At 59.2% G+C, this 24,196-nt stretch overlaps 2 protein-coding genes across 5 annotated transcripts; one reads left to right on the forward strand and one right to left on the reverse strand.

Moving 5' to 3' along the window:
* Positions 1-412: 412 nt before the first annotated feature.
* Izumo4 (IZUMO family member 4) lies at positions 413-3,595 on the reverse strand. 2 transcript variants are annotated; one of them, XM_003460850.5, is made up of 10 exons: positions 3,113-3,595; positions 2,937-3,017; positions 2,767-2,838; positions 2,016-2,042; positions 1,843-1,918; positions 1,697-1,744; positions 1,603-1,617; positions 1,098-1,115; positions 854-907; positions 413-686 (listed from the first exon to the last, which is right to left on the reverse strand). In XM_003460850.5, the coding sequence occupies exons 1-10, from the start codon at positions 3,435-3,437 to the stop codon at positions 596-598; spliced, it is 807 nt and encodes a 268-aa protein (XP_003460898.2). In that variant the 5' UTR covers positions 3,438-3,595; the 3' UTR covers positions 413-595. The 2 variants fall into 2 exon arrangements, with proteins under 2 accessions (XP_003460898.2, XP_004999268.2); XM_004999211.4 differs by having other exon boundaries at positions 854-868; positions 3,113-3,591.
* Positions 3,596-3,737: 142 nt separating this feature from the next.
* Positions 3,738-16,221, forward strand: Mob3a (MOB kinase activator 3A). Of its 3 annotated transcripts, XM_003460843.5 has the most exons (5): positions 3,738-3,894; positions 8,195-8,323; positions 11,944-12,436; positions 14,071-14,273; positions 14,908-16,221. In XM_003460843.5, exons 3-5 carry the CDS (start codon positions 12,016-12,018, stop codon positions 14,935-14,937), a joined length of 654 nt encoding a protein of 217 aa, XP_003460891.1. In that variant the 5' UTR covers positions 3,738-3,894; positions 8,195-8,323; positions 11,944-12,015; the 3' UTR covers positions 14,938-16,221. The 3 variants fall into 3 exon arrangements, with proteins under 3 accessions (XP_003460891.1, XP_013000655.1, XP_063085010.1); XM_013145201.3 differs by lacking the exon at positions 8,195-8,323 and having other exon boundaries at positions 3,744-3,894; XM_063228940.1 differs by lacking the exon at positions 3,738-3,894 and having other exon boundaries at positions 8,174-8,323.
* Positions 16,222-24,196: the final 7,975 nt, after the last annotated feature.

Here is a 24,196-nt window from a genome sequence, read left to right on the forward strand (position 1 = left end):
TGGCTGAAAACCACCCAGGGCCTCTCCGTCCATGCTGGACCCTCAGAGCTCAGCTCTGGTTGTTAGCAGCGTGGTGTGGTGGGGTCAGCAGTCCAGCTTAGCCGGGGCCCTGAGGGCAGAGCAGGGCCTGGCCGGCCCAGCATGTGAGCTGTTGGCTGCAGGCTGTGTGGCAGGCAGGGTGGCCCTGGAAGCTGCTGCTTGCTGGTCCTCAGTGCCTCCCAGGAATGCCAAGGGCAGGAGAGGCCTGGCAGAGTCCCCCCGGGATGGGCACCGAAGCACTGCCAGGAAACCACCCAGCTCAGGTCACACAATCCAGACCAGGCGGGGCACTGAGTGAGGCCTGTCTCCAAGAAGGACCGGGGCGTGGCTCAGTGTGACCCCTCGCCCGACGCCCACAAGGATGGTCTGTCGGTGAGAAATGCCAGGCACTTTAATCATCACAAAGGACCTAGTGGCCCTGCCTGTACGCAAAGCTGGCCCCAGCCCCACCCCTGCTGCAGCCCAGCCCAGGGGCTCTGTGGCCGGAGGGAACCCAGGGCAGAGGGACAAGCTGGTCCAGGCCAGCTGAGTCCTGGTCCCCACGGCTGCAGCGCTGTCAGTAAAGGGTCAGACACTCCGAGGCGTTCTCCAAGGTCAGGTTCGCCAGGCGCTGGGGCTCCAGACACGAGATGCTCGGTGCTATCAGGCTGGGGGGGACACAGCACCCTCAGGTGTGCCTCCCCTCCCCAGCTGGTCACCCCGAGGGCCCCTCGGCCTCCTCCCCGCTGGGGTGTGTGTCCTGTGCACAGCTGGATTTGCGCACTCCAACCCGGGGCCGCCTGCTTGTGTGTGACTTCCCGCTCTGGTCACTCACAAGGCTGGGGTGGTTCTGCGTGTCCCAGCGGAGGAGATGCAGGAGGAAGAGGGTGCGGTTTGCTCACGAGATGACCACTCCAATGTCACTCGGGTGTTGCAGAAGGGGTGGCCAGCAGTCCCAGGTCCACAGTGCCCGCCCGGCCCAACGCCTCCAGCCTTCTGTCCCCATTGGCCTAGAGGACCCCGTAGCACCCTTCCCAAACCCCCACAGTCCCCCTGTTCTCTGGAAGTCCTGGCCTCACCTCATCCTGGTGTCCTGTCTGAAAGACACGTGGGGTTCAGGTCAGAGCCCTGGCTCTGGGGCCCGGGCTGTGTCCCTGGCCCTCATGCTTTTCCTCTGGGGTGTTGACCACAGCTCCCCCAGCAACTCAGGAAAAACTAGACACATGCTTTTTTTTCTTTTTAAAGGCAGATTGTCACTAAGTTGCTGAGTTGCTCAGACTGGGCTTGCCAGTGTGAGTCTCCTGCCTCAGCCTCCCAGAGGGCTGCAATGACAGACATGTGCCACTGCAGCCTGCTAGGGTAGAGCAAACCCTGGGACACTCTAGCCAGCCGATCTGCCCCCGTCAGCTGGGCTCAGAGTCGCTGAAGGGAAGGGACCAGGGCTGTCTCCGTACGGGGGGAGGGGGAGAACAGGAGGAGCTCCTGCCTCCCCGCTGCCCCCACCCCTACAGCCCCCGAGGTACTCACAGGCGCGTGCACACTGCCCCCGACAGAACGGGTTGGACTGGAGGGTAGGGGACTTACTTGTGCCAGTTAGATCTGCAACGGCAGCAGGCTTGGGGTCATGACAGGCCTCAGTCAGTGTCCCCTCTGTGGCTGCCCAGAGACCCCAACTCACATGTAAAGTAGAAGGCCCCGCACAGCGCGCTCCCACTGAGCCGAGGACCTGCCAGGACGGGGTTTGGAGGCGGTGAGGCCCTCTGCTCCGGGCCCCACCCACCCTGCCCAGCACTGAGCCCAGAGGCGCTGGTGCCTGAGCCCTACTCGCAGTTGTAGCCAAAGCAGACAACGTGTGAATCAGAACAGTTGTGACAGGAGATGGTCTGGTACTGGTAGATGCCTGCAACACATCAGGGGCAGCAGCAGGCTCCTCTGGACCTCCTGGCCAGGCCACCACTGCCTGCTCTGCCCCTCAGCCTGGACCAGGTCTCACTCACCACAGTGACGCTGACAGTCGATGTGGCCTGTGGGGGCACACAGGAGAAGGATTTTTGGTTTATTTCTGCACAGTGCAGGTGGAACCTAGGACCTCTGCCCTCAGCTATATCCCCAAGATACAGTTTTTACTTTGAGTCAAGAAACTGCTGAGAGCCGGGCATGGTGGTGCATGCCTGTAATCCCAGCACCCGGGAGGCTGAGGCAGTTGAGCCCAAGGCCAGCCTGTACTGCACAGAGAAACTATCTCAAAAAGAAAAAAAAAAAAAAAAAAAAAGTTGCTAAGTCACTAATTTGCCCGGGCTGGGCTCAAAAAGTGATCCTCCTGCCTCAGCCTCCCACAATGTTGAAATGACAGGCGTCCACCATCCCCAGCTAAGGATGGTGCCTTTTTACCAAACCCAGACTAACCTCTGGCTTTGCCCAGAGGCTCAGGACCTGTCCTCAGCTTCATGGGACATGGGCACAGTTGGGTTTCACGATCGAGAAGGAAAGGGACCCCAAAGGGGCCTCCAGGGTGGAGGAGGAGGATTGTAACACCCCCAGGTCTTCAGAGATTAATTTGGCGGGTACCAAGGAAGGTGCTAGCAGCTGTCCTTTCAGGACGCTATTCCCTTCCCCCTCTGCCCGGGGGTGGCTGCTGGCTCTGAGTCCCGGTGGCTGTGAGCCCCGGCCCGGTCCCCAGCACCGCCCTGCCCTGGGGTTCCTGACACCCTCCTCTGGCGCTGGACAGCACCCTCCGCCCCAGCTCACTTTTAATGACGGCGTTCTGGATGAGGTGCACCTGCTCGCGGAAGATGGCTCGCAGTTCATTGGGGAAATACCCTGATGCCAGGGGCAGAAGAGAGGTCAGAGAGGTCAGGCTCGGGCGACATGGGTGGGAGCTAGGTAGGAGGTCCCTGGCTCGGCCTCACGCGCCTTACCAGGGAAGTACATCTTCCCCTGATACAGCTGATCCATCTTTCGGAACACGGTCCTCGCCACCTGCTCCAGATTCTCCCGGGCTGCGGGTGGGAGGAGAGAGGCCGGTGAGCCGCTCTGCCGCGCCCGGGGATCCCGCTGGACCCCGAGGCTTCCCCACTTTGGGCTCCACGCTCACTGATCTCCGCCGGGACGGCCAAGTGTAGCTCCCTCATCGTGTCCTGGCGCCAGTCGGTGAGCAGAGCTCCCGACACGGGGATGTCACCCACCCACCAAGACTTGAGGTTCACGTGATGGCGGTAGAAGGAGAACTTCTCCGAGAAGTTATTATGGCAATGAAGGCAGCCGCGGGCCAGCGCAGCAGTCATTCCCAAGCACAGTAGTAGGGCCATGGCCCGCCCCCGCGTGCTGTCGGCCAACCAACGGTGACCGCCCGCGCCACGCCCCTCCAGCGCGCACCAACCAACGGCGTCCGCTCGGGCCCAGGGCCGCGCCCCTGTCATGCCCGCCAAACCTAGCGGGATAGCGGTCTCAACGGGCAACTGACAACGCCGCTTCAGTTCTCAGGTCCCGCCCACGAGATGGCTCCACCCCTATTTTGGCGCCACTTCCGAGAACACCTCACGCATGCGCCAATCACGAGCGCCAGCTCCGCCTTCCGGATTGACCCCGCCCAGCTACTCAATAGAGAACAAGCTCCGCCCACAAATCTCTACCAACAAATAGAGAGTCAGCAAATTCTGTGGTTGCTAGGCTACGAGAGTACGGCCCAGCGCCTCCATCCGGGGCTTTCACGGAAGCCTCGCCTCCAGTCGGACAGGGACACGGGTCCTTTAAGGGAAGTAGGTCCGGCCCGCGGGCGCGGCAGGGGTGTGGCCTCCCAGAGTTCCTCCGCGGGCGGCGGCAGGCACGGGCTGCCCGGGACCCAGGCGAAGGCGGCCGGCGGCGTGAGGCGATCAGGTGGGTGGCGGGAGGACCGAGGCGGGTGGCGGGTGTGGCTGGGCCCCACGCAGGTCGGGTCCTCATCAGCGACCCTCGGTGCTGGGGCCACGGAGCCACGGGGCGGCTGCCAGGCGCCCCTCGTACCCCTCCTGCGGACCTCGGGACTTGAGTTTGCGTTATAGTTCATTGAAAAGAGAAGTGGCGGGGGAGATCGCAAAGTGGAGACACAAAACGGAACAGATCCCGGAGCGAGCCCGTGTGGATTTTTCTTTTTCCGTGTTTTGAGACAGGGGCCCGCGTATGCAGTTCAGGCTGGCCTCGAACTCACCGTGTAGCCCAGCATGGACTCGAACTCGCGACAATCCTCCTGCCTCAGCCTCCCGAGGGCGCCACCACGCCCGGCCTTTTTTTTTTTTTTGAGGCGACGCGTCTCCCTAGGTTGCAGAGTTGCCCTGGATGGATCGGAACTTGTGATCCTCCTGCCTCAGCCTCCCAGAGTGCTGGGACTGCCTGAGTCTGCCCTGTAGACCTGCTGACGCTTGCCTGTTTGAAAGGGGGTCCGTGTCCTGCCCAGCAGATGGCCTAGCAGCCGCGCTCTGCGTTCGAGCAGTTGAATGAGACCCCCCAGGGCTGGCGCCCCCATCTTCTCTACCCTCCACATGTTCAGCACGTGTGTCCTTCGCGTCCCGGTTTTGGGGTGTTTTGATTTCAGGTACCGGGACTCGAACTCGGAACCTCGTGCTTGTCAGGCAGGTGCTGCGCCGCTGAGCTTTATCCCAGCACCCGCCACGGTTTGACCTGTGAGCCGCCTCGCTTTCCCCTTCTGCTCCCTGAGATTAGCTTCCTTCTCAGGCCGGCTTGTTTTCTTCTCACCGCGGTGCTTGAGTTTAGGGGTTGTTTCCAAAGCAGCGCGACCGCGATAGCGGGGAGGGGGAAGGCGGGAGACCTGGGCAAGTGAGGCGCCGGGGACCGGGGAGCCAGGCTCGGCCTGTTACTAAAACTCACTGACTCCGGGCCGTGCACGCCTGGCATCCTACACTGGGGAGGCTGAGGCAGAAGGGTCGCCATGAGTTCGAGGCCAGCCTGGGAGGGACTAGGGAAAGTCCAGTGAGTCTCTGTTCCTGTTCCCTGCTCTCCAGTGTCCTTCCCTTCCCTGGAGCCAAATCACACTCACCTCAGCAACACCAGAACTGGGCAGCGGCTTTCCCCCTCTCTCTCCTGCCTCAGCCTCCCAGAGGGCTGAATTCTAAACTTTCCCCTTTCACCAAAAGCAGGAGCTGGATTTTTTTTTTTTTTTCATTCTGTTATTTGGTGCTAGAAATCTAACCCAGGGAAGAGCGTTATGCCCGTCTCTTAGGAGGTTTTCAAAACCACAGTTCCTGAGCTCGGTCAAGTTTTCCTGTTTTAATGAGTGCACTGGCCCATGTCATGTGTAGAAAGTCCCGGGCCCCAGGGCCTCTGAGAAGTTCTGTGTGGTGAGGTTGGTTCCTTGCAGAATTCCCCGAGGATGGCCCCGAGCGGGGGCTTGGAAGTTCTGGGCATTTCCCACTGAAGGGCGCGGTTCCAGTTTTCCTGGAATTCAGGGGTTCAGATGCTTTAACCAGAAAAGGCAAACCCCACTTGAGAAATCTGATGCCGGCCGGCGGAGGGCTTCACTCCAAGCCTCGGAGAGGATGTGCTTCCCTTTTCGCGGGAGCCGCCACACCCTACTGCCATGCCTCCTCCTCCTCTGCCCTCTCTTTTTCTCCTGCAGCCCCAAGATCAGGCCCGGGCTCCCCATGAGCTGCACCCCAGCCCCCATTCTCCTTTGCATTTCCTGGGAATGGCTTTTTTTCTTAGGTGCTCAGACCGGGAAACTAAATATCTGTTTATCCATGAAGATTCCCTGACCAGCAGGGCCGGGAGGCCCATGGTACCTGTAATCACAGCAGCACCTTGGAGGCTGAGACAGGAGGATTACAAATTCTAGGCCAGGCTGGACAAGAAACCAAGACCCTGGCTCAAACTAAACACTGAAAAGGGCTGGGTTTGTGGCTCCCTACAAAGGCCCTGGGCTCATCCCCCGTAACCTCCACCTAAAAAACCCTCCTAATGCCCACACTGTTGAGCGACTTATTTTTTAGGGAATGTACCCTGCCTGTCTGTCCATCCACACCAGGGCCTGCTGTTGCTTTTTTTCTGTTGGTTTTTGACACAGGAACTTGCTATGCAGTTCAGACTGTTCCCAAACTCACTGTGTAGCCAAAGCTGGCCTTAATCACCTGATCCTCACCATGATCCTCCTGCCTCAGCCTCCCAAGTGCTAGGATTACAGATGTGCCCCACCATGCTAACATGTTTTAGAGGTTGCACTGTCCTGGGTCACTCAAACGTCTACAGGTCTTCTCTAGCTGACAGGTTTCAGCTGTGATTGTCACTGTCCCCTAGGCTGTGACAGGGAGGGAGAGACAGGAGAAGCAGCCCTTCCCTTGACCAATTTGGGCCAGCCTAGGTCGAATTGGATTTCTGTTTGATTGATTGTTTTCTCTTTTTGCACTGGGAATTGATCTTAGGACCTTAAGCTCACCAGGCAGGTGCTTAGGCCCGCTGAACTCCATCCCCAGCCTGGAGCTGGGTTTCTGACACACAGGGTTAATCTCATCTCCCACAGGTGGTGCTGATCTAATTCTAAAATTCTCCAGTTTGATCTCGATGGAGCGGGTATTTGTGTTTTGTTTGTTTTTTTTGTGGGGCTGCGGATGGAACTCACAGCCTTCCCTCTGAGCTACCCTAGCCATTTTTTCATTTTCATTTTGAGTCAGAGTCTAGGCTGGAGTCGCACTTTTGATCCTCCTGCCTTAGCCTTAGTGTGTTGGGATGGCTGGCGTGCACCGCCCTTGCAGACGCATTGCCTGGTTTCACGTCCTGTTCTTCCATGGAGGGAGGGTAGTCCGGAGAAGTCAGCTACTTCTGGGGTTGGGACGCTGGGACTGAGTCCTTTTCTGGTGAGCAGTGCCCCTGGCCAGGAGCTCCCCCAGCAGTGACAGCCAAGGAGTCCGGGACATGGGCCACAGTCCCCGGCTGGGGGCGGGGCAAGTCAGGGAGGCGCTGGAGAGGGGTCAGCAGGGATTCGGGGTTGTCCAGGCCACTCATTTGGAGCTTGGAAGAAAAGGAAGTGACTAGGGGAGTAAGTCAAGGCAGGGTCACCCCCCCATGGGGACATAGAGCGCTGAGCTGGGCCCCAGGAACCCTCAGAAATCAGGACAGAGCCCTGGGGCCCAGGCGTGGCAGCACACATCTGTCATCCCAGGGCTCTGGGAGGCTGAGTCGGGGATCTGAACTCAGAGCCCAGCCTCAGCAGCTTAGTAAGACCCTGTCTCCAAATAAAGAGCTGGGTTTAGAGCTCGGTGCGATGGCCCTGGGTTCACCTGCAGTACGGCAAAACCCCAGCGTCTGTGCCCAGGCTGTGGGTGTGGGCTCTGGAAACCCCCAGGAAGCAAGGACCCTGGGCCTAATCCTCAGGGATGTGGCCCAGGTCGGGGGAGCCCCTGGGACCCCCTTGGCGAGTCCCCGGTACAGAGAGAGAGGGGGAACTGTTGGGCAAACCCTGAGGTGCTAACCCAAATCAAATTTGCCTTTGGGGTCTGGGGACACTGTGGCCACCACTTTGGGGAACTCCCTACGGCACTGCTCAGCTCCTGTAGCGCTGCAGAAGCCTCACAGAGAAAGCCCAGGCCCTGTGTGTGTACAGCGCTCGGAGGACCCTGGTCTAGTGAGAAATGTGCCAGACTTGGAATCGAAGGGTTGAGGCTCCCCCTCACACACCTGGGCTCAAGAGAGGCTGCTGACCTCAGTTTTCTGATCTGCAGGCTGGGTCAGTGCCTGACCAGAAGTGGTCAGTCTCCTGAAAGTTTCCCTTCTGGCTCCCAGCGACATCGCTGAGCTCATTATTAATAGCAAAAGCTCTCGGAAGCAGCTGTCAGTCCTGGAGTGTCAGGAACTGGCTGGGTATGGTCACACTCGCATGTCAGCCCAGCACTCGGGAGGCTGAGGCAGGAGGGTCGCTGTGGGTTCCAGGCCAGCCTGGGCGACGTAGTGAGACCCTGTCTCAGAACAAACAGAGAAATGAAAACCGTCCAAGCTGATCTGTGCACCCAGGCTGCCGCCCTGCAGCCGGATGTGGAAAGTTCCGGAAGGAAGTGGGCGCCGGGCCCCGCAGGGGTCGGACAGCTCTGTTTGGAGGAACCACTCATGCTGTGTTTTGCTTTCAGAAGAAAAAAAAAGGAAAAAAGGGGTGTGCTGGGAGAGGAGTTTGCCATCTTACCTTTTGACCTTCTAGAAGCTTCCAGCCTCTCCAGAGTCGCAGTGAGCGAGTGCAGAGGGCCACGAGCTGTCATCTCCCATTCTGATTGGCTGTCAGAGATCAGAGAGGACCCCAGAGACAGTGACCGGGACTCGGGGGACAGCGGTGAGAAGCTGTGGCCCAGGGCCTGTGCGTGGGGAGGGTAGATGGTGCATTTGTGTCAGAGGCACGGTGGCCTCTAACAGGGACTCTGCCTGTCTAAGACATTTCTAGAAAATAGGGGATAGGGATTTGGCTCAGCGGCATAGTGCCTGGTGTGAGGTCGTGAGTCCAATCCCTGGTACCAAACAAAGGTTATTGTCACAAAGGGTAGACAATTATCCACCCTTCTTGTTTTGGGGACGGGGCTCAAACCTGTGCCCTGTGCACTGGGCCGCGCCTCAGCCCTCGTTTAATTTTGTGTTTGAGGCGTCTCTTGCCAGGTGACATTGCAGTGACATTTGCAGTGACATTGCCCAGGCTGGACTCCAGCTCGAGACCTTCCTGCCTCAGCCTCCTAATGTCCTGGATGACAGGTGTCCACTGCCATGCCCAGCTCTGCTACTTTCTGAGAGGAGACAGAAGTGTGGACAGACCCTGCCAGGCTCTCTGCCACCCTGTTGTCTACAACAGTCTGGGTGGGAATCCATAGCCGGGTGTGAAGGATTAGAGACAGACAGACCCCAGCGAGGCGAGCTGGCCTGGTGGAGCCCGGGTCCCTGGGTTGCTGCTGGGGTGGGGCTGAGGGGCCCCACTCCTGCCTGCCCTGCTCAAGTGGTCTCACTGGAGGGAACCCCAGAACTGTCTGGAAAGGCCCTGAAAGAGTCAGAGCCCCTGGGGCGAAGGGCGGGGTCGAATGTTCTTGGTGCTGCGGTTGCTGTGAGCACTGGAAAGTTTGTGTCTGATAAATGAGGAACCCGAGGTGGAGCCGGAAGGACAGCGGGGTGTGGTGGCCCAGGCTTGCCATCCCGGCACTGAGGCCACAGGGTTGCAAGTTGGAGCCCAACCTGTGCCCCTTAGCATGACCCCATTTCAAATAAACATTCAAAGAGGGCTGGGGATGCTCAGTGCAGAGGCCCTGGTTCAATCCCCGGCACTGCAGACAAGGACATAGGCCGGGCCAAGTAGTGGCTGCCACTGGGTGGCTAAGGGACCTGGTGGCAGCTCACATGGTCCCCCAACCCTGTACAGAGAGCCCATGGCTTGGACTCTGTATGGGATACACAGGCCCCTCGAGGGGGACATAGGACTCGCCTCTCTGCTCCCCTGTAGATGGCGGTGCGTGGCTGAAGGCCACGGGCAGTGGTCTGTCACAGGTGTAGGAGGCCCGGTGTCCCCGGCTGCCAGCCCCCGGTCTGCCTCAGACCAGGAGTGGTGTTCAGGGCCGGCCCCTCTGAGGTGCACAGGCTGGCAGGGACCTGGTGAAGGGACACCAGCTGCAGGGCGGGATGGTGGACATTGCAACCTCAGGGTTGGGGTGTTTGGGGGCGCAGTGCCTGCACCCGAATGGTCTGGTACCTCTGTCTCCCAGGTCTCTCCATCCAGCCCCAGGGGCTTTGCACATAGATGCTGCCCCTTGGGATGCCGCGCCATGGCTGGGAGACCTGGAGGCCTGAGACATTTCTCGGGACCTGCAGTACCCTGGCTGCCCCATACCTGCCAGGGTCTCTAGTGCCTGGGTAGCAGCCCGGCCTCCCTCGGGGCAGCCAGCCACAAAGTAGAGGTGGAGCCCCCCAGTCCACTCCCTCAAAGGTGGGATGAGCTTGTCAGAGCCGGGCGGCAGGAGATGCAGGTGTGGGGAGGCCCTGGGTGACAGGCCCCAGCGCTGGGCTCCATGACCCCTGGGTGTAGCAGTGCTGGGACCTTTCAGAGACGGCTGCCTTTCCCTGGGGGCTGCGCCTCGTCCCGTATCTGCCCACCATTGGTGAGGTCTCCCTGTGCACCCAGGCTGGCCTTAAACTCATGGCAACCCTCCTGCCTCAGCCTCCCGAATGCTGGGATGGCAGCATGCACATCCACGCTGCCAGCAGGGCTGGCAAACCCCTGCCCTGCTGCTGTAAAGCTGCTCCTCCCGCTCCCTAGCCCCAGGCTCTGCGGCCACCCTGCCTCCTCGTTCTGCTGTCCCAAGTGTGTGTCCTCGTACCCAAGGCCCGAGGCCACCCGGGTTACACAGTGCAGGGACAGGCCCCATTGCAGACGCATCATGAATGTCACCAGCGCTGGTGCTCCGCCCCCCTCGGGGTTTTCCTGATGATGCTGGGGCCGAGCCTCACGGACTCAGTCCCAGGGCAGGAGGCTGATTTGGGGTCTCGGGGGTGGGGCGGGGCAGGGCTGCTTCTCCCGAGGTCTGCGGAGAACCCACCTCCCCACATCTGCCTCTCACCCTCCCAGGCCCACCCCACTTCCGCAGTGCTGGGGCGGAATCCGGGGCTCTGCACTGAGCTGCGTCACCAGCTCTTCTTTGGTTTTTATTTTGAAACAGGGACTTGTTTTGTCCCAGGGGACAGACCTAAGCTCAGGCCGTGGGCCACTCGTGAAAGACTGCAGAGATCAGGCGCAAAGCAAAGTGTCAGTCAGCGCCTCGTATTTGCTGGGCTCTTCTCAGCGGCCGTGTGTCCGGGACCCAGCACTGTGGTCCCCAGGGCCCCAGTCCTGCCCGGGGCCTCTCACCACCTGCTGTGCCACTTCCTGTTTCAGCCACTTCCCCTCCGCATCCCTGGGGAGGAGTCTGACCCAAGTCCCTAACCCTCCACGAGGCCCCGGGGTGCAGCCAGGTCCACGCTGCCAGGCGCCATCCTCAGCAGTGACAGAGAGGACAGTGGTGACCCGGGGCCGTCCTCTGTAGCAGAGGCACCACGGAGCTCGACTGGGAAGGAACCAGCCCTGCTGGGCCAGGGGGGCTGTGGGCAGAGAGAGGCAGGCAGGGGACAAGCACAGGCCGGGGGCAGCGGCCAAGCCACATCAGATGTGACTGGCTTCCTCCTCTTGTCTTCTTCTTTTTTTTTGCCTTGTTGGTTTTTTAAGTTTTTAAGTTTTGCATGTAGTTGGCCGGTTGGAACTCATGGAGACCCTCCTGCCTCAGTCTCCGGGGTGCCGGATGACAGGCGTGTGCCCTGCTGGAAGCGTGGCCCTTGGCAGCGTGATTCAGTTAGGGTGAGGCCACACACGGTCCAGCCGGCCTTGGCCAGGGACTGGGGATCAGACACAGTCACGCAGCGCACGCCCCAGGAAGGACAGGATGTTTCATCTGTGGATTCCAAAAGCCGGAGATCACGATGTGGGCGGGGCCGGCTCCTCCCCAGGCCATGGGAAGGGTCTGACACAGGCTGCGATCCTGACTGTCCCGTGGCTTCTGGCTGCCTCGTTCCAGTCTGTTCTAGGTTACTTTGAACTCACCGTGTAGCCCAGATTGGCCTCCAACTCCAAATGATCCCCCTGCCTCAGCCTCCTGAGTGCTGGGATGACAGGCGTGCACGACCTTGCCCGGCTTCTGCCCCTTCCGGGGACACTGGCATTGGTTTAGCGCCACCCGGGGAGCCCAGGATGGCCTTGCCACCACATCCTTAACTTACTCACCACTTTTCCCACATGAGGGCCGCCCCAGAGCGCGTGAGTCAGGACACGGGCAGGTCCTTGTGGAGGCCACCGTCGGGGCTGGAGCTCAGCAGGGGGAGGCGGGGGAAAGGCGAAGGGTCCCCAGCCTTGAGAGGCCCTGAGTGCTGTCCCTCTCTCTCGCTGACCCTCAGGGCGCAGGGAAGGGCCGGGACTTGGCCGACGTCCCCCGGCAAGCGGCCGAGTGCAGCCCCTGGGTCGCCGCCATGTCCAGCCCGTTCCTGAAGCAGGTCTTCAACAAGGACAAGACCTTCCGGCCCAAGCGCAAGTTTGAGCCGGGCACGCAGCGCTTCGAGCTGCACAAGCGGGCGCAGGCCTCGCTGCACGCGGGGCTGGACCTGCGCCAGGCCGTGCAGCTGCCGCCGGGCGAGGAGCTCAATGACTGGGTGGCCGTGCACGTGGTGGACTTCTTCAACCGCCTCAACCTCATCTACGGCACCGTGAGCGACGGCTGCACGGAACGCTCCTGCCCCATCATGTCCGGGGGCCCCAAGTACGAGTACCGCTGGCAGGACGACCACCGCTTCCGCAAGCCCACGGCGCTGTCCGCCCCGCGCTACATGGACCTGCTCATGGACTGGGTGGAGGTGCAGATTAACAACGAGGAGATCTTCCCCACCAACGTCGGTGAGCGGGGCGGGGCGGGGCGGGGCGGGGCGAGGGCTTCCCCTACCGCTCCCCACGCTTGCTCACAGGCTGAGGCAGGAGATCCGCTGGAGTGCTGCAGGGCCGGCTCGGGCTGCAGAGCCAGGCCCGCTCCTAAAATACCAAAAAGAAGCAGCCGGCCATGGGGGTGCACGCCTGTCATCCCAGCACTCGGCAGGCTGAGGCAGGAGGATCGCTGTGAGTTGGAGGCCAGCCCGGGCTGCAGAGTGAGACCCTGTCTGGAAAAAAAAAAAAGACAGTAACAGCAAAACAGGAGCCCAGGGCCGGGGATGTAGGTCAGTGGCACAGCGCCTGCCCGGCAAGCACGAGGTCATGAATTCCATCCCTGGTACCAAAAAAAAAAGAGAGAGAGAAAGAAAGAACGGCCCGGAGAGTTTAGCTGTGCTGTCTGTCTTCCCAGTTAACTGTTTTGCTGAGCTGTGATTCCTTTGTTGTGTCCTTCACACACACGCACCCTGTATTTCTTGGGGTACCAAGGATTGAGCCCAAAACCTTGCACTGAGCTTGCATTTCTTTCCGTTTTCTACTTTGAGCCCCGGGCCTTGGTGAGTTGCCAGGGTGGGCTGGATCTCCAGGCCCTCCTGCCTCAGCCTCCAGGAACACTGCCGCTAGAGCGCGTGCTGCCGCCTCCCCGGCTTCCTTCACCCTTTTTCAAAGTGTGTACTTCGGCCACGTGTGGTGGGACATGCCTGTAATACCGGCGCTTGGGAGGCTGAGGCAGGAAAGTCTTAAGACGGAGCCCGGCATGGGCTACACGCCAAGGCCACACACACTCCAAGGGGAAAGATGGGCTGCAGGCTGGGCGCATCCCACCCTGGGTTCAGGGTGCATCCAGGACCCTCAGAGGTGGGCGCCGAGTGCACGCGTCACAGGAGACCCCACGTGAGGCTCCTCGGGCCTCGGGTTCCAAGCTGGCGCCTCTGAGCTGCACAACTCTGTCGTCCCGTTGTCCTGGGGTCTGAGGGCAACTCAGGCCTCCCTGGGCGCCGTCCTCCCTCCCAGGACGCCAGGGAGAACCGGGGCCCCCATCTCAGCTCCTGGTGGCGTCCACAGCCTTGGCTCTGGTCCTCACAGGCCATGGGGCAGCCTGGCAACACTGGCTGGGTTGAGCGACCCCTGCGTCTCAGGGAGAGATATGTGAACTCTTAGGGTAACAGCGGTGGTCAGTGCCCTGGACGTCTGGACAGAGAGCCCTGGGGGGCAGGAAAAGAAGTGTGGCCAGGAGGTGGCAGCTGGGGCTCCTGAGGGTGCTGTAGGAGGGCGCACTGCTCAGGAGGACCAGGATGGGTCCCCCGAGGAGTCTTCAGTGCTGGTGACAAGGGCGTGGGCGCTGTGACCTTGGCCAGGTCTTTTTGTTGTTGTTTTTTGCTTTGTTTTGTTTTGCTTTTTCTGAGGCAGGGTCTCACCTTGTAGCCCAGGCTGGCCCAGCTCGCGGCAACCCTCGTGCCTCAGGCTCCCCAGGGCTGAGGTGCCGGTGTGTGGGCAGCTGTCTTAACCTCGCTGAGCCTCTTCAGCAGACGTGTCTGCAGTCCAGAGGTGTGGCCCGGCTCCGGGGAACCTAACCTGTGAGGTCCTTCACCCTCTGTCCCCTGCAGGCACCCCGTTCCCCAAGAACTTCCTGCAGGCCGTGCGGAAGATCATGTCACGTCTCTTCCGCGTCTTCGTGCACGTGTACATCCACCACTTCGACCGCATCGCGCAGATGGGCTCCGAGGCGCACGTCAACACCTGCTACAAGCACTTCTACTACTTTGTCACTGAGTTCGGGCTCATCGACACCAAGGAGCTGGAGCCGCTGGTGAGCGGGGGGTGGGCGGTGACGAGGCACACGCACCCGTCGTCCGGCAACCTGGGGCTGAGGCAGGAGGGTCGCAAGTTTGAGCCCAGCCTGGGTAACTTGGTGACTTGGGGGACCCTGCCTCACAAGCCCAGAGGGCCGAGGGGCAGCTCAGGGCAGTGGCCCTGCAGTCAGCCCTCAGGACGGCGTAAAGAGAGAAAGAACTTCCAGGAGCAGCCGGCCTGCTGCCCAAGGGCTCTGTGCTCCCCCTCCTGTGGGCGCCCCGGGGTGCACAGGGTCCCTGAGCAGGGGCGGCACCCCAATGGCCATTCTGCCCTGTTGCCCCACCAGACGGCGGACACCCCAAATCCTGGGCCACCAAAGCAGCCCCGCCCCCCGCCTGCTTTCCCAGACCCCAGGGTCCAGGCCTGGGCGTCCCGTTGCCCAGCAGCCTCCCCACTGGACTGTGAGGAGCCGCTTTTCTGTTCGTTGTGGTTGTGGTTGTTTTTGAGGCAGGGTCTGGCTGTGTAGCCCGGGCTGGCCTCAAACTCACAGCGATCCCCCTGCCTCAGCCTCCCCAGGGCTGCTGACGGGCCACATACCGGGCTTCCCGTGCGCGTTAACCGCGTGGCCTCCCGTGTGTCTGTTCCTGCAGAAAGAAATGACCGCCCGGATGTGTCACTAAGGCCCAGCCAGCCCCAGAGACTCATGCCGGGCATCTCAGACTCGGACAGCTTCAGTCCCTCCGCTGAGTGTCACGGGGACTTTCTGCCCTCACCAGCTGGCTGCACCGAGTCCTCAGAAGCCTGGGACCACGGATTCCTCCCTCCACGGCCACAAGTCGCCTGCCTGAGCCTCAGCCTCCCATCTGTGGAGGCGGAGGCAGGACTTGAACTCGGGGCCAAGCGTCCTCAGCGACCAGGAAGCTGCGTCTACAGGAGGACGCCCTGCCCCGTCCCTCATCCCAGCCCCCACTGCCCTTTCCAAAGAGGTACTGCTGGGCCCCTTGGGACCTTGGTCACCCAGGGGTCCCTCTCTGGCCACCTCAGTTCCTGCAGCAGCCCCTGGTCTGTAGATTCAGGCCCTGGGCCTAATGTGACCCTCCTGCCTCAGCCTCATCTTAAAGCTGTCATCACCAGGGAGTAGGAGACTGAATTTGTGGACCACCTCACACTCAGGCATCTTGACAGCCTCCTAAAGCTGTTTTAAAACTGATCACAGGGGCTCACACTTGGGAGGCTGAGGCAGGAGGACTGCCGAGAGTTCAAGGTCAGCCTAGGCCGCCTTCCCAGACCCTGTCTCCCCACAAACAAAATTTTTTTAAACCAGTTCACCTCAAGCCTGCTCTCCGGAGCTGTCATCCAAGAATGAATTCGCTTGGGGCCAGTTCCCTCATCCATTGCTGCCCAGGCATCGGCCTACCCTGGGTTCTGAGAACCTTCCGGTGAAAACCACTTTGTAAGCTGGCATGGCAGCACCCTCCCATCACCCCAGCCCTCTGGGAGGCTGAGGCAGGAGGATCCAGAGTTCAAGCCCAGCCTGGGCAATGTAGCAACTTGAAATAAAAAACTAAGAAAGAAGTGGAGGGCAGAGCTGGGGCAGAGGCGCAGGGATGCATCCCCGGTACCACGGAAACAAACCAAAGAAGATCATTGCTGTCTGCGCCCTGCTGGGCCAGGAGACCGCACTCCAGGCCTCCCTTTGAGACCATCTCGGCCACACCTGCCCCGGCTGCATCTTTGACCCCAGCAGCCCGCTCACAGCTGAACCAGTGCAATTACCACAGTGCTGGGGACCCAGCCTTGGTCCCAGAGGCCACCAGGCGGCACTCAGAGCCCCGGGACTCTGCCCGACAGGTGGCCTGGCTGTGTCTCCTGGCCGCAGCAAACTCCAGACCCGGGCGCCCTGCCCCTGAGGACGCCATCCCCCACCCCCGCCACCAGCCTGCAAATAAAATTTCGGTACCAGGGCTGCGGACTGTCATTGGCATTCACCACGGGGGCACCCCGAAGTACAAGGGTGCCACTTCAAGTTCAAGGGGTGCTTAGAACAAAGGCATCTGGGGAAAGGGCTGCCAGTAGAGTGGCGCACACCAGTAACCCCAACGCTGTGGGAGGCTGAGGCAGGAGGGTTTGCAATTCTAGTCACTGGACTGATGAATGAGAGAGTGAGACCCTGTCTCAAAATAAAGACAGGGTGTCACCCAGCAAAGGTCCGGTTTCTTCCCCAGCTGGGATAGGGATCACCTGGATTTCTTTCTCTGTGTATGGGCCAGTTGGTTTTTGGAGACGGGCTCTCACTATGTAATCTAGGCTGGCCTTGAACTCACAGCAATCCTCCTGCCTCAACCTCCTGAGTACTGGGATGACAGGCGGACGCCACCACCATGCCCAGCGGGGCCACCTGGGTTTCTAATTTCTGTTTCACCTTAAGCTCTCACCAGTGTGACTTTCACTCTGGACAATGTTTGGTTTCTAAAAGAAAAGGAAGCAGAAAATTTAACTAGGTGCAAAGAACACTTTACAAACTGAATGTGGTGGCCCACACCTGCCGTCCCAGCACTGGGAGGCTGAGGCAGGAGGATCACTGAGTTCAGGCCCAGCCTGGGCTACAAAGTGAGCTCAAGGCCAGGCTGACCTGAACAGCAAGACCCTGTCTCAAAAAGAAATATATATAAATAAAGCACTTTACAGGCATAAGACTCTTAAAACAAAATTGAGGGGAGGCAGACTGTGCCCCGCCATAACCCTGCCCTGCTCTGGTGTCTTAATCTTAGGTCACCACATTTGTCACAGGGGCTGTAACTTGCAACCTTCCTGCCTCAGCCTCCCAGAGTGCTGGGATGACAGACCTGGGCCACCTTGCCTGCATCTTTTTTCCTTTATTTTACTTTTGTGACACATGAAAAATACGAGGATACAGTAACAATCTCGGGGTCCCTTTTTGTATACAGTGCCAAAGCTTTGGGCTGACTCTGACTAGTTTCGAAGGCAACTGCTCCTTTGTGATGCTGCTACAGCCCGTGCTGTGGACCCTGTGAGTTGAGCCAAGGCCACCAGTGCCCCTTGGGTCCGGTGCTGCAGCTCCCTGTCCCTAGAGGGCGCAAGGCCCCAGGAGGTGAGCAAGGGTCTCACTGCTTGGTGCTTGCCGGCCTCAAATTCACGGTGACCCTCCTGCCTCAGCCTCCTGAGTGCTGGGTTACCCGCCTGCACCTGTCTACTCACCTCTATCTTGCAGCAATGGCGGTGGGTCCCAGGGCTCCATGTGTGCAGACAGGCGCCCAGCCTGAGGTACAGCCCTGTACCATCTAACTTTGGGAATCTTGCTAACAGCCTTTCCATCTAACTTCGGGAATCTTGCTAACTTGCCCAGGCTGGACTTGAACTTGAGATCTTCCTGCCTCAGCATCATGACAACATGAGAATGTTTCCTCCTACAGGGACCCTTCTTACCCCTCCTGGGCACTGTGGGCACCGGGGCTGGGTTCAGCCCCCAGCACTGAAAAAAGACACGAAAAACAAACCCTCGGGCCGGGGTTTAGCTCAGTGGCATAAACCGCCTGGCAAGTGCAAGGTCACGAGTTCAATCCCCGGCACCAGAAAATAGAACCCTCTTGCTCCGGCCTGCACTTTGTCTCTGGAGCCGTCACCATCACCGCCATCACACACAGAGACACTGTTGCCCACCAGACACTGCCAGCTGAATGGGTCACCTGGGCACCATCCTGTGCCACTGCAGAGCTGGCTTTGTTGCTGGAAGGTCTTTGCTGAGGTCCAGTTTGCACACATTCCATCCACCCACACACCTATCACCCGTCTGCCTGTCTGTCCGTCTATGTATCTATCCATCTGTCTGAGACACAGGCAGCCCTTCCCGCATTCACAATGGTCCTCAACAGCCACCTCTGTCCATTTTCAGAACATTGCAGTAACCAGGTGGGGCAGCACAGCCCTGTCATTCCAGCACGCAGGAGGATTGAGGCAGGAAGGTTGCTTTTGAGTACAAGGCCAGCCTGCGTTGCATAGCAAGACCCTCGCTCAAAAAAAAAAAAAAAAAGAAAAAGAAAAAGAAAAACAACATTCGTCTCCCCAAAAGGAATCCCCAGGGACCCCCTTATGCAGTCCCCCATCTTTTCTCCAGCCCCCTGCACCCACGAGTCCACTTCCTGCTTCTGGAGTCACCTTTCCTGGGTGTTTCCTGTCCCTGGAGCCCACACTCTTTTTCTGTGGCTGGCGTCTCTCACAAGGCATGATGTCCCTGAGGTCCATCTGCGCCTGAGTGTCGCAGCCTGGCTTCCCAGAGTGGGCACCTTCCCCTGGGGGGCTGGGCCAACCAGGATCTGGCCACCCTCGGGGCGCTGGGCCGTGTGCAGCGGCCCCATGTGCCTTGTACCCAGCCTGACCTTCCGCCGCCTCCCAGGGCAGCTGCCCCAGGGGCGTGGCCGCGTTCCTAGATATTTCTGGGGCGCTGCTCTGCTTTCCAAGCCGGAGTCAGTGGGTGGAAAACAAAGGCAGCTGACAGAGTCGCCACGCCTGACCACCCTGGGGACGCTCCTCCCCCCGGGGACGCAGGACAGGGCTGGCCCTGCCCAGTGGACCGCAGGGTCCTGTCCACCCGTGGCTGGGCCTCGGGAGGCTTCTGTCGTTGGTCTGTGTGTGGAGCACCGTCCTGGACACAGTCAGGCTGGGTCTCTCTCGGGGCCCCTCCGCAGGCCCCGTGCTGATTCACCAAGTTGCTGGAAACTTCTGCTTTGGGCCAGGCACTGGCAGCTGCCCCTGCTGACCTCGGTGTGTGACAGGCACAAGCCAGGCTAAGGCCCCACGCAGGGTCCCAGGAGGGTCACGGCACAGGGAGGTGACCCAGGGGCCCGCAGACGTTCCATAACTCCCAGGGACAAAGGCTTTATCCTGTGTGGCCAGTCAGGCCAGGCAGCCTGGTCTCCCGGGACTGTGTCATAGAAGGCTCATGGGAACCTGGGTGTCATCTGACGCTTCCAAAAGACCAGTCTGGCTGGGTGTAGGTGTGCACACCTGTCATTTTGGCCACTAGGGAGGCAGAGGCAGGAGGGTCTCCAGGGCTTTCTGGAGAGGGGACCCTGCAGGGCCTGTCCTTCTGTGTTGGGCTTGGGTCCCTGACCAGTGCAGCCTTAAAACCTGTCTTCACTGTCGCGGTGTCAGGAGTTTCCTTCCTTTTAACCATGTTCCATCGTATGAATTGCCACATTTAAAGTACTAATTAATTAATGGATGGTTAGGCTGCTGGCACTTTGGGACTTTGCAAAATCCCTGGTCCTGTTTTTTGTTCTTTTGAGACAAGGTCTCACAATGCAGTTCACGCTGGCCTCGAGCTCACTGTGTAGCCCAGGCTGGTCTCAAACTCACAACGATCCAATCCTCCTGCCTCAGCCTCCTGAGTGCTGGGATGACAGGCATGTGCCACCACGCCCAGCTACTGCTGCTATGAACATGGGAACAGCCTTCCTAGTTTTCAAGATAGTATCATCCAGTCACCGTGGTGCAGGTCTGTCACCCCAGCACTGAAGGAGGCTGAGGCAAGAAGATCACTAATTCAGGTCCAGTCTAGGCAAATCAGACCCTGTTTCAAAATAAAAAATAAGAGGCTGGGGATGTAGCTCAGTGCAAAGGCCCTGGGTTCCACCCACAGTAGCGAGCATGCGTGGGTGCGTGCGCACACACAGGTACCAACAAAAACAGGAAGGAAGGACGGACTGGAGGGAGGAGGAGGTAAGGAAATGAGAATTCACCCACTTAGCTGGGGCAGGACATGGTTCAAAGGGAAGGCGGGAGGGGGGAGACCCGTGCCACTCAGAGACCCGCACCGTCCAGATGGCGGGCCTGGTACCTGGGTTTCCCTGCCATCTGGTCAGTGGTGAAGGGCAGGGCGGGTACAGGCTGCCCAGGTGACTTGGGCCCATCAGCTCAGCACCAAGACATTGAGATGCTGGCCTGGCAATCTGTCACGGCAGCAATAGGACCCGCTGCCCCCGCCAGGCTACCCGGGGACATGCTGGGAGGGTGTCAGATGTGCCGGTCTAACTCGGGGCCTTTCAGACTCTGCCACAATTCCGGCTCAGAGAGAGGAGATGGGGGTCTGATGCCGGGGCTCTCATGTAGGGGCTGGGGAGAGGGGGCTGGCTTTGACAGGGGTAGATGGAGACTCTAAAACATGCACATCTTGTTCTGTTTTTTTTTTTTTTTTTTTTTTTTTTGGTCTTTTTTGAGATGGGGGTCTCACTATGCAGTTCAGGCTGGCCTCGAGCTCACTTTGTAGCCCAGGCTAGTCTCCAACTCACAAGGATCCTCCCACCTCAGCCTCCAAGTGCTGTGACGACAGGTGTGAGCCACCACGCCCAGCTTCGGTTTGTTTTTTGAGATGGGGCAGGGGGTCTCCCTAAGTCACTAAATTGCCCAGGTTGGGATTCAACTTGCAATCCTCCTGCCTCAGCCTCCCAGACCCTGGCAGGACAGAAGTGCATGCATAGCTTTTCTGGCACCTGTGGGGCCACAGGGACCCGGGTAGAGGTGGCATGTTAGCTGTTTCTGTGCTATTCGTTGCCCCTTATAAGTGGGAACCAGTTCTTTCACCGTTCGGTCCGCACCTCGAGTAAAGGGCAGGTAACCCTCGGTTACAGCTCTGCGCATGCGCATGTTCCTCTCGGTTTGGAATTTGCCCTTATTGCTCGGTAAAGTTCCCAGTTGTGTTTAGGGCGGGACAGACTACTCCCCCTGCTTAAGTGGGTTTGCTCTTAATGATCTTGTTTTTCTTGGCGCTGGCTTCTTGCTATCTCTGCTAAGCGTATAGTCTTTGAAGACTGACCTGACTTCCCATCCCCCATCTCTTCTCCCTGCTCCTTATCTTAATTCTATGGCCTTCAAGACTGGTCCAATTTCTACCTCTGCATTCTCTGCTGGCATGTCTGGTAAGCCTAGCCGTCTTATTTCTTTCTCAAGCACACACACACACACACACACACACTGTATGACTGCTAGCTCGAACCTCGAATCTCAGCACTCTGGGAGGCTGAAGCAGGAGGGTTACAAGATTGACCCTGGGCACTTTAGTGACTTAACAAGACCCTGTCTCAAAATAAAAAAGACCTTGGGATGTAGCTCAAAAAATTAAAAAACAAAAAATATTTTTTAAATTTAAAAACAGACCTAGAGGTGGTTTTAGTGTAGTTGGGGGTTCAGGGTTGTAGGAACCCCGGGGGGAGGCTGCCAGTCAGATCGGGTGTGGGGCCCCTTGAGAAGGCAGAGTGCATGCAGGGAAGACAGGCTGAGAGGTGGGTACAGGGGGTGCAGATGTATTCCCAGAAAATGGGATGGTTACAGACAAGAGCCAGAGGGACCCAGGGAAAGAGGCGAGGATGGGAAGGGGGTTCCTCATTGGGCCAATGCCCCCAGAGAAAAATCTGGTGGGACAGGTGGCATCTAAACAAGGCAGGGCCTGCCAGAGGAGGAAGGGTATGACAGGATATTACAGGACACGAGGTGGACAGGAGAGGGGGTCTCCTGGCCGACAGGGGCTGGTGTGGCTTCCCTAAGGAAAAAAACATGTCAGAGAAAAAAAAATCAAAGTCAGGCAGAAAAGGAAGGCCAGTACAGAGGTGCAAGCCTGTAATCCTAGCTGCTCGGGAGGCTGAGGCAGAAGGATCCAAAATTCATGACCAGCTTCAGCAACTTATCAAGACAGTGTCTCAAAATAAAATTTAAGTGCCAGGCATGGTGGCCCATGCCTGTCATCTCAGCACTTGGGAGGCTGAGGCAGGAGGATCATTGCAAGTTCAAGACCAGCCTGGGCTACAGAGTGAACTCAAGGCCAGCCTGAACTGCATAGCAAGATGCTGTCTCAAAAGGACAAAAATAAATAACAATAATAAATTTTAAAAGGTTAGGGTGTGGCTCAGTGCTTCCTGGATTCAATTCCCAACATTAGAAAGAAAAAAAAAGGGTGTAGACCTTTGCTTATTTATTTTTTTGTGGATACTAGGAATCAAACTCAAGACCTCATGCTTGCCAGGCTGGCGTTGTGCCACTGAGCTACATCCCCACCCCCTGGCCTAGACCTCTGAGAAGGTTGCACTGGCAGAAAACTGGGGATCTGGGGCTGGAAGCAGGGAACAGGAGACCCCAGGTCTTGCAGTTCACTGAATAACAGGCCCCCTCCCCAAATGTCCCTGTCATCACTCTGGATCCTGTACATTGGTCATCTTTCCTCAGGTACATCCTCCGATGGCCACCTTAGGGGACACTCCAGGGGGGCCACGCCTGGGAGCCCTTGGCACTGTCCCTGTGTGACCCGTAGATGGCCCGATGGGGTGCAGAGGAGCCCCGCGGATGTTGGGACACTGGCTACAGCCCCCACAGACAGCAGTCACCGCCTCCCCTCTGCAGCAGTGGGGCGCTTGGAAGGTAGTCTGCCCGGGCCACCGGTGAAGAACTGCCAGTGCAGAACCCCGGAGGAAAACAGGCACACAGTTGGCAGAGGAAGAGCTGATCAGCCCCCAGCTGGGCCGGCTCACTTCACCCCAACGCCGGACCACGGGAGTCTCAGAGGCCAGCGAGACGCCTAGTGATGTGGGTGGTCCCTTTAAGAGGGACCGTCCATCCCCGCGAGGCCTCGACAACAATGTTCTCATTGGCTGGAGCGCGAGCCGTGGCCACGCCCCTCACACTCGTTTTGTAGAATATTATTGGTTCATCAGCTGTGCTCTGCCTCCCACCGCTCGGAGCCCTGCGGTCTAGCCGGTTGGATGACGCAAACGCGTCGCCCTGGCAACCGCCTTTGCCCGGGGCAGAGAGGCCCGGGGCCCGGGAGTCCGGACGCGCGCGTGCGCGGCCGCCCCCGCGTTCCCGAAGCGCGCGGCGTGCAGCGCGCACCCCTTGGTTCGGTATGTGCTCGCGGCCATCCCCGTGCTTGCCACCCCCGGGTGGAGAGTGATGAGCGATCGCGAAGCCTGGCCGCCCGGAAGAGGAGTCGTTGTCCCGAGGACCACAGGCGCGCGCGACAGAGCTCACGCATGGGAAAACGCGTGGCGCCTGCGGGGACATCGCTGTAGGAGGAGCCAGGCCGCTGCTGCGCCCGGTTCCCACGCGGTTTCTCTGTGCCCGGCTCCTCCAAAGGCCTGTGACCCAGAGGACAAACCCAGTCCTCGTCCTAACACGTGGCTGAATTTCCTTATCTGCAAACTGGAAATGCCGCAACCCCTGTATGAGCGCTTAGGTGTCATCCTAGCACTCTGGGAAGCTGAGGCTGGTGGATCGCTGGTTCAAGTCCAGCCCAAGCAATTTAGCTACTTAAGGAGCCTCTGTCTTAAAAAGTAAAGGTCAGGGGCTGTAGTTCAGTGTAAGGCCCAGCGTTATGTCCCCAGTACCGAGGAGGGGGAAAAAAGGAACTAGGATGCTTCCGGAGGGCAACCCCTTGGGAAAGTCTCCTCTGCAGCTCGTCCTGGCTCCTAGAGGCACCCACAGACCTTGGCTCTCGGCCCTTTTCTACATCTGCATAACCAGCAGTGCAGCCTCTCTCTCCCTCCCACCTCTGCTCTGGGGGACAGTGGGGCCCAATAGTCAAAATGACCCCCTCTCAGGGTCCTCCACATGATCCCTTCTTCCATGAGAGAAGACATGGCCAGACTCCTCCCAGGGTCTGCCTCTGTGTCCGGTGTCTGATCTCTGTCTAGAAGCAGGTCAGCTGGACCAGGTAATCAGGGTCCCTGTTCCCTGAGAGCCACTCATGTGCCCTCAGAGACTCATTGGAGCACAAGGCAGGGAGGAAGCCAGATGACAAAGCAGGTCCCTCAGCATGGTCACTAGGGCAGGACCGTGGCCTCTGGCCATCTGCTGGGCCAGCTCAGCCAGGCATATGCCCCGCCCCCGGCCTTGTAAACTGCACAATGCTGTACCCATAGGGAGGCAGGAAACAAA

The sequence above is a fragment of the Cavia porcellus genome, unplaced genomic scaffold (genome assembly GCF_034190915.1).
Source record: "Cavia porcellus strain 051 isolate PalLab524CR breed Dunkin Hartley unplaced genomic scaffold, mCavPor4.1 scaffold_17, whole genome shotgun sequence".
Classification (NCBI taxonomy): domain Eukaryota; kingdom Metazoa; phylum Chordata; class Mammalia; order Rodentia; family Caviidae; genus Cavia; species Cavia porcellus.

Coding starts and splice junctions, on each gene's coding strand:
- Izumo4 (XM_003460850.5), bottom strand. CDS start 3,437: ATGACAGGGGCGCGGCCCTGGGCCCGAGCGGACGCCGTTGGTTGGTGC. Junction 3,018..3,112: donor GGCCGTCCCGGCGGAGATCA/GTGAGCGTGGAG, acceptor TCCCACCCGCAG/CCCGGGAGAATCTGGAGCAG. Junction 687..853: donor CGCAGAACCACCCCAGCCTT/GTGAGTGACCAG, acceptor TGTCCCCCCCAG/CCTGATAGCACCGAGCATCT.
- Mob3a (XM_003460843.5), top strand. CDS start 12,016: ATGTCCAGCCCGTTCCTGAAGCAGGTCTTCAACAAGGACAAGACCTTC. Junction 12,437..14,070: donor GATCTTCCCCACCAACGTCG/GTGAGCGGGGCG, acceptor TGTCCCCTGCAG/GCACCCCGTTCCCCAAGAAC. Junction 14,274..14,907: donor CCAAGGAGCTGGAGCCGCTG/GTGAGCGGGGGG, acceptor CTGTTCCTGCAG/AAAGAAATGACCGCCCGGAT.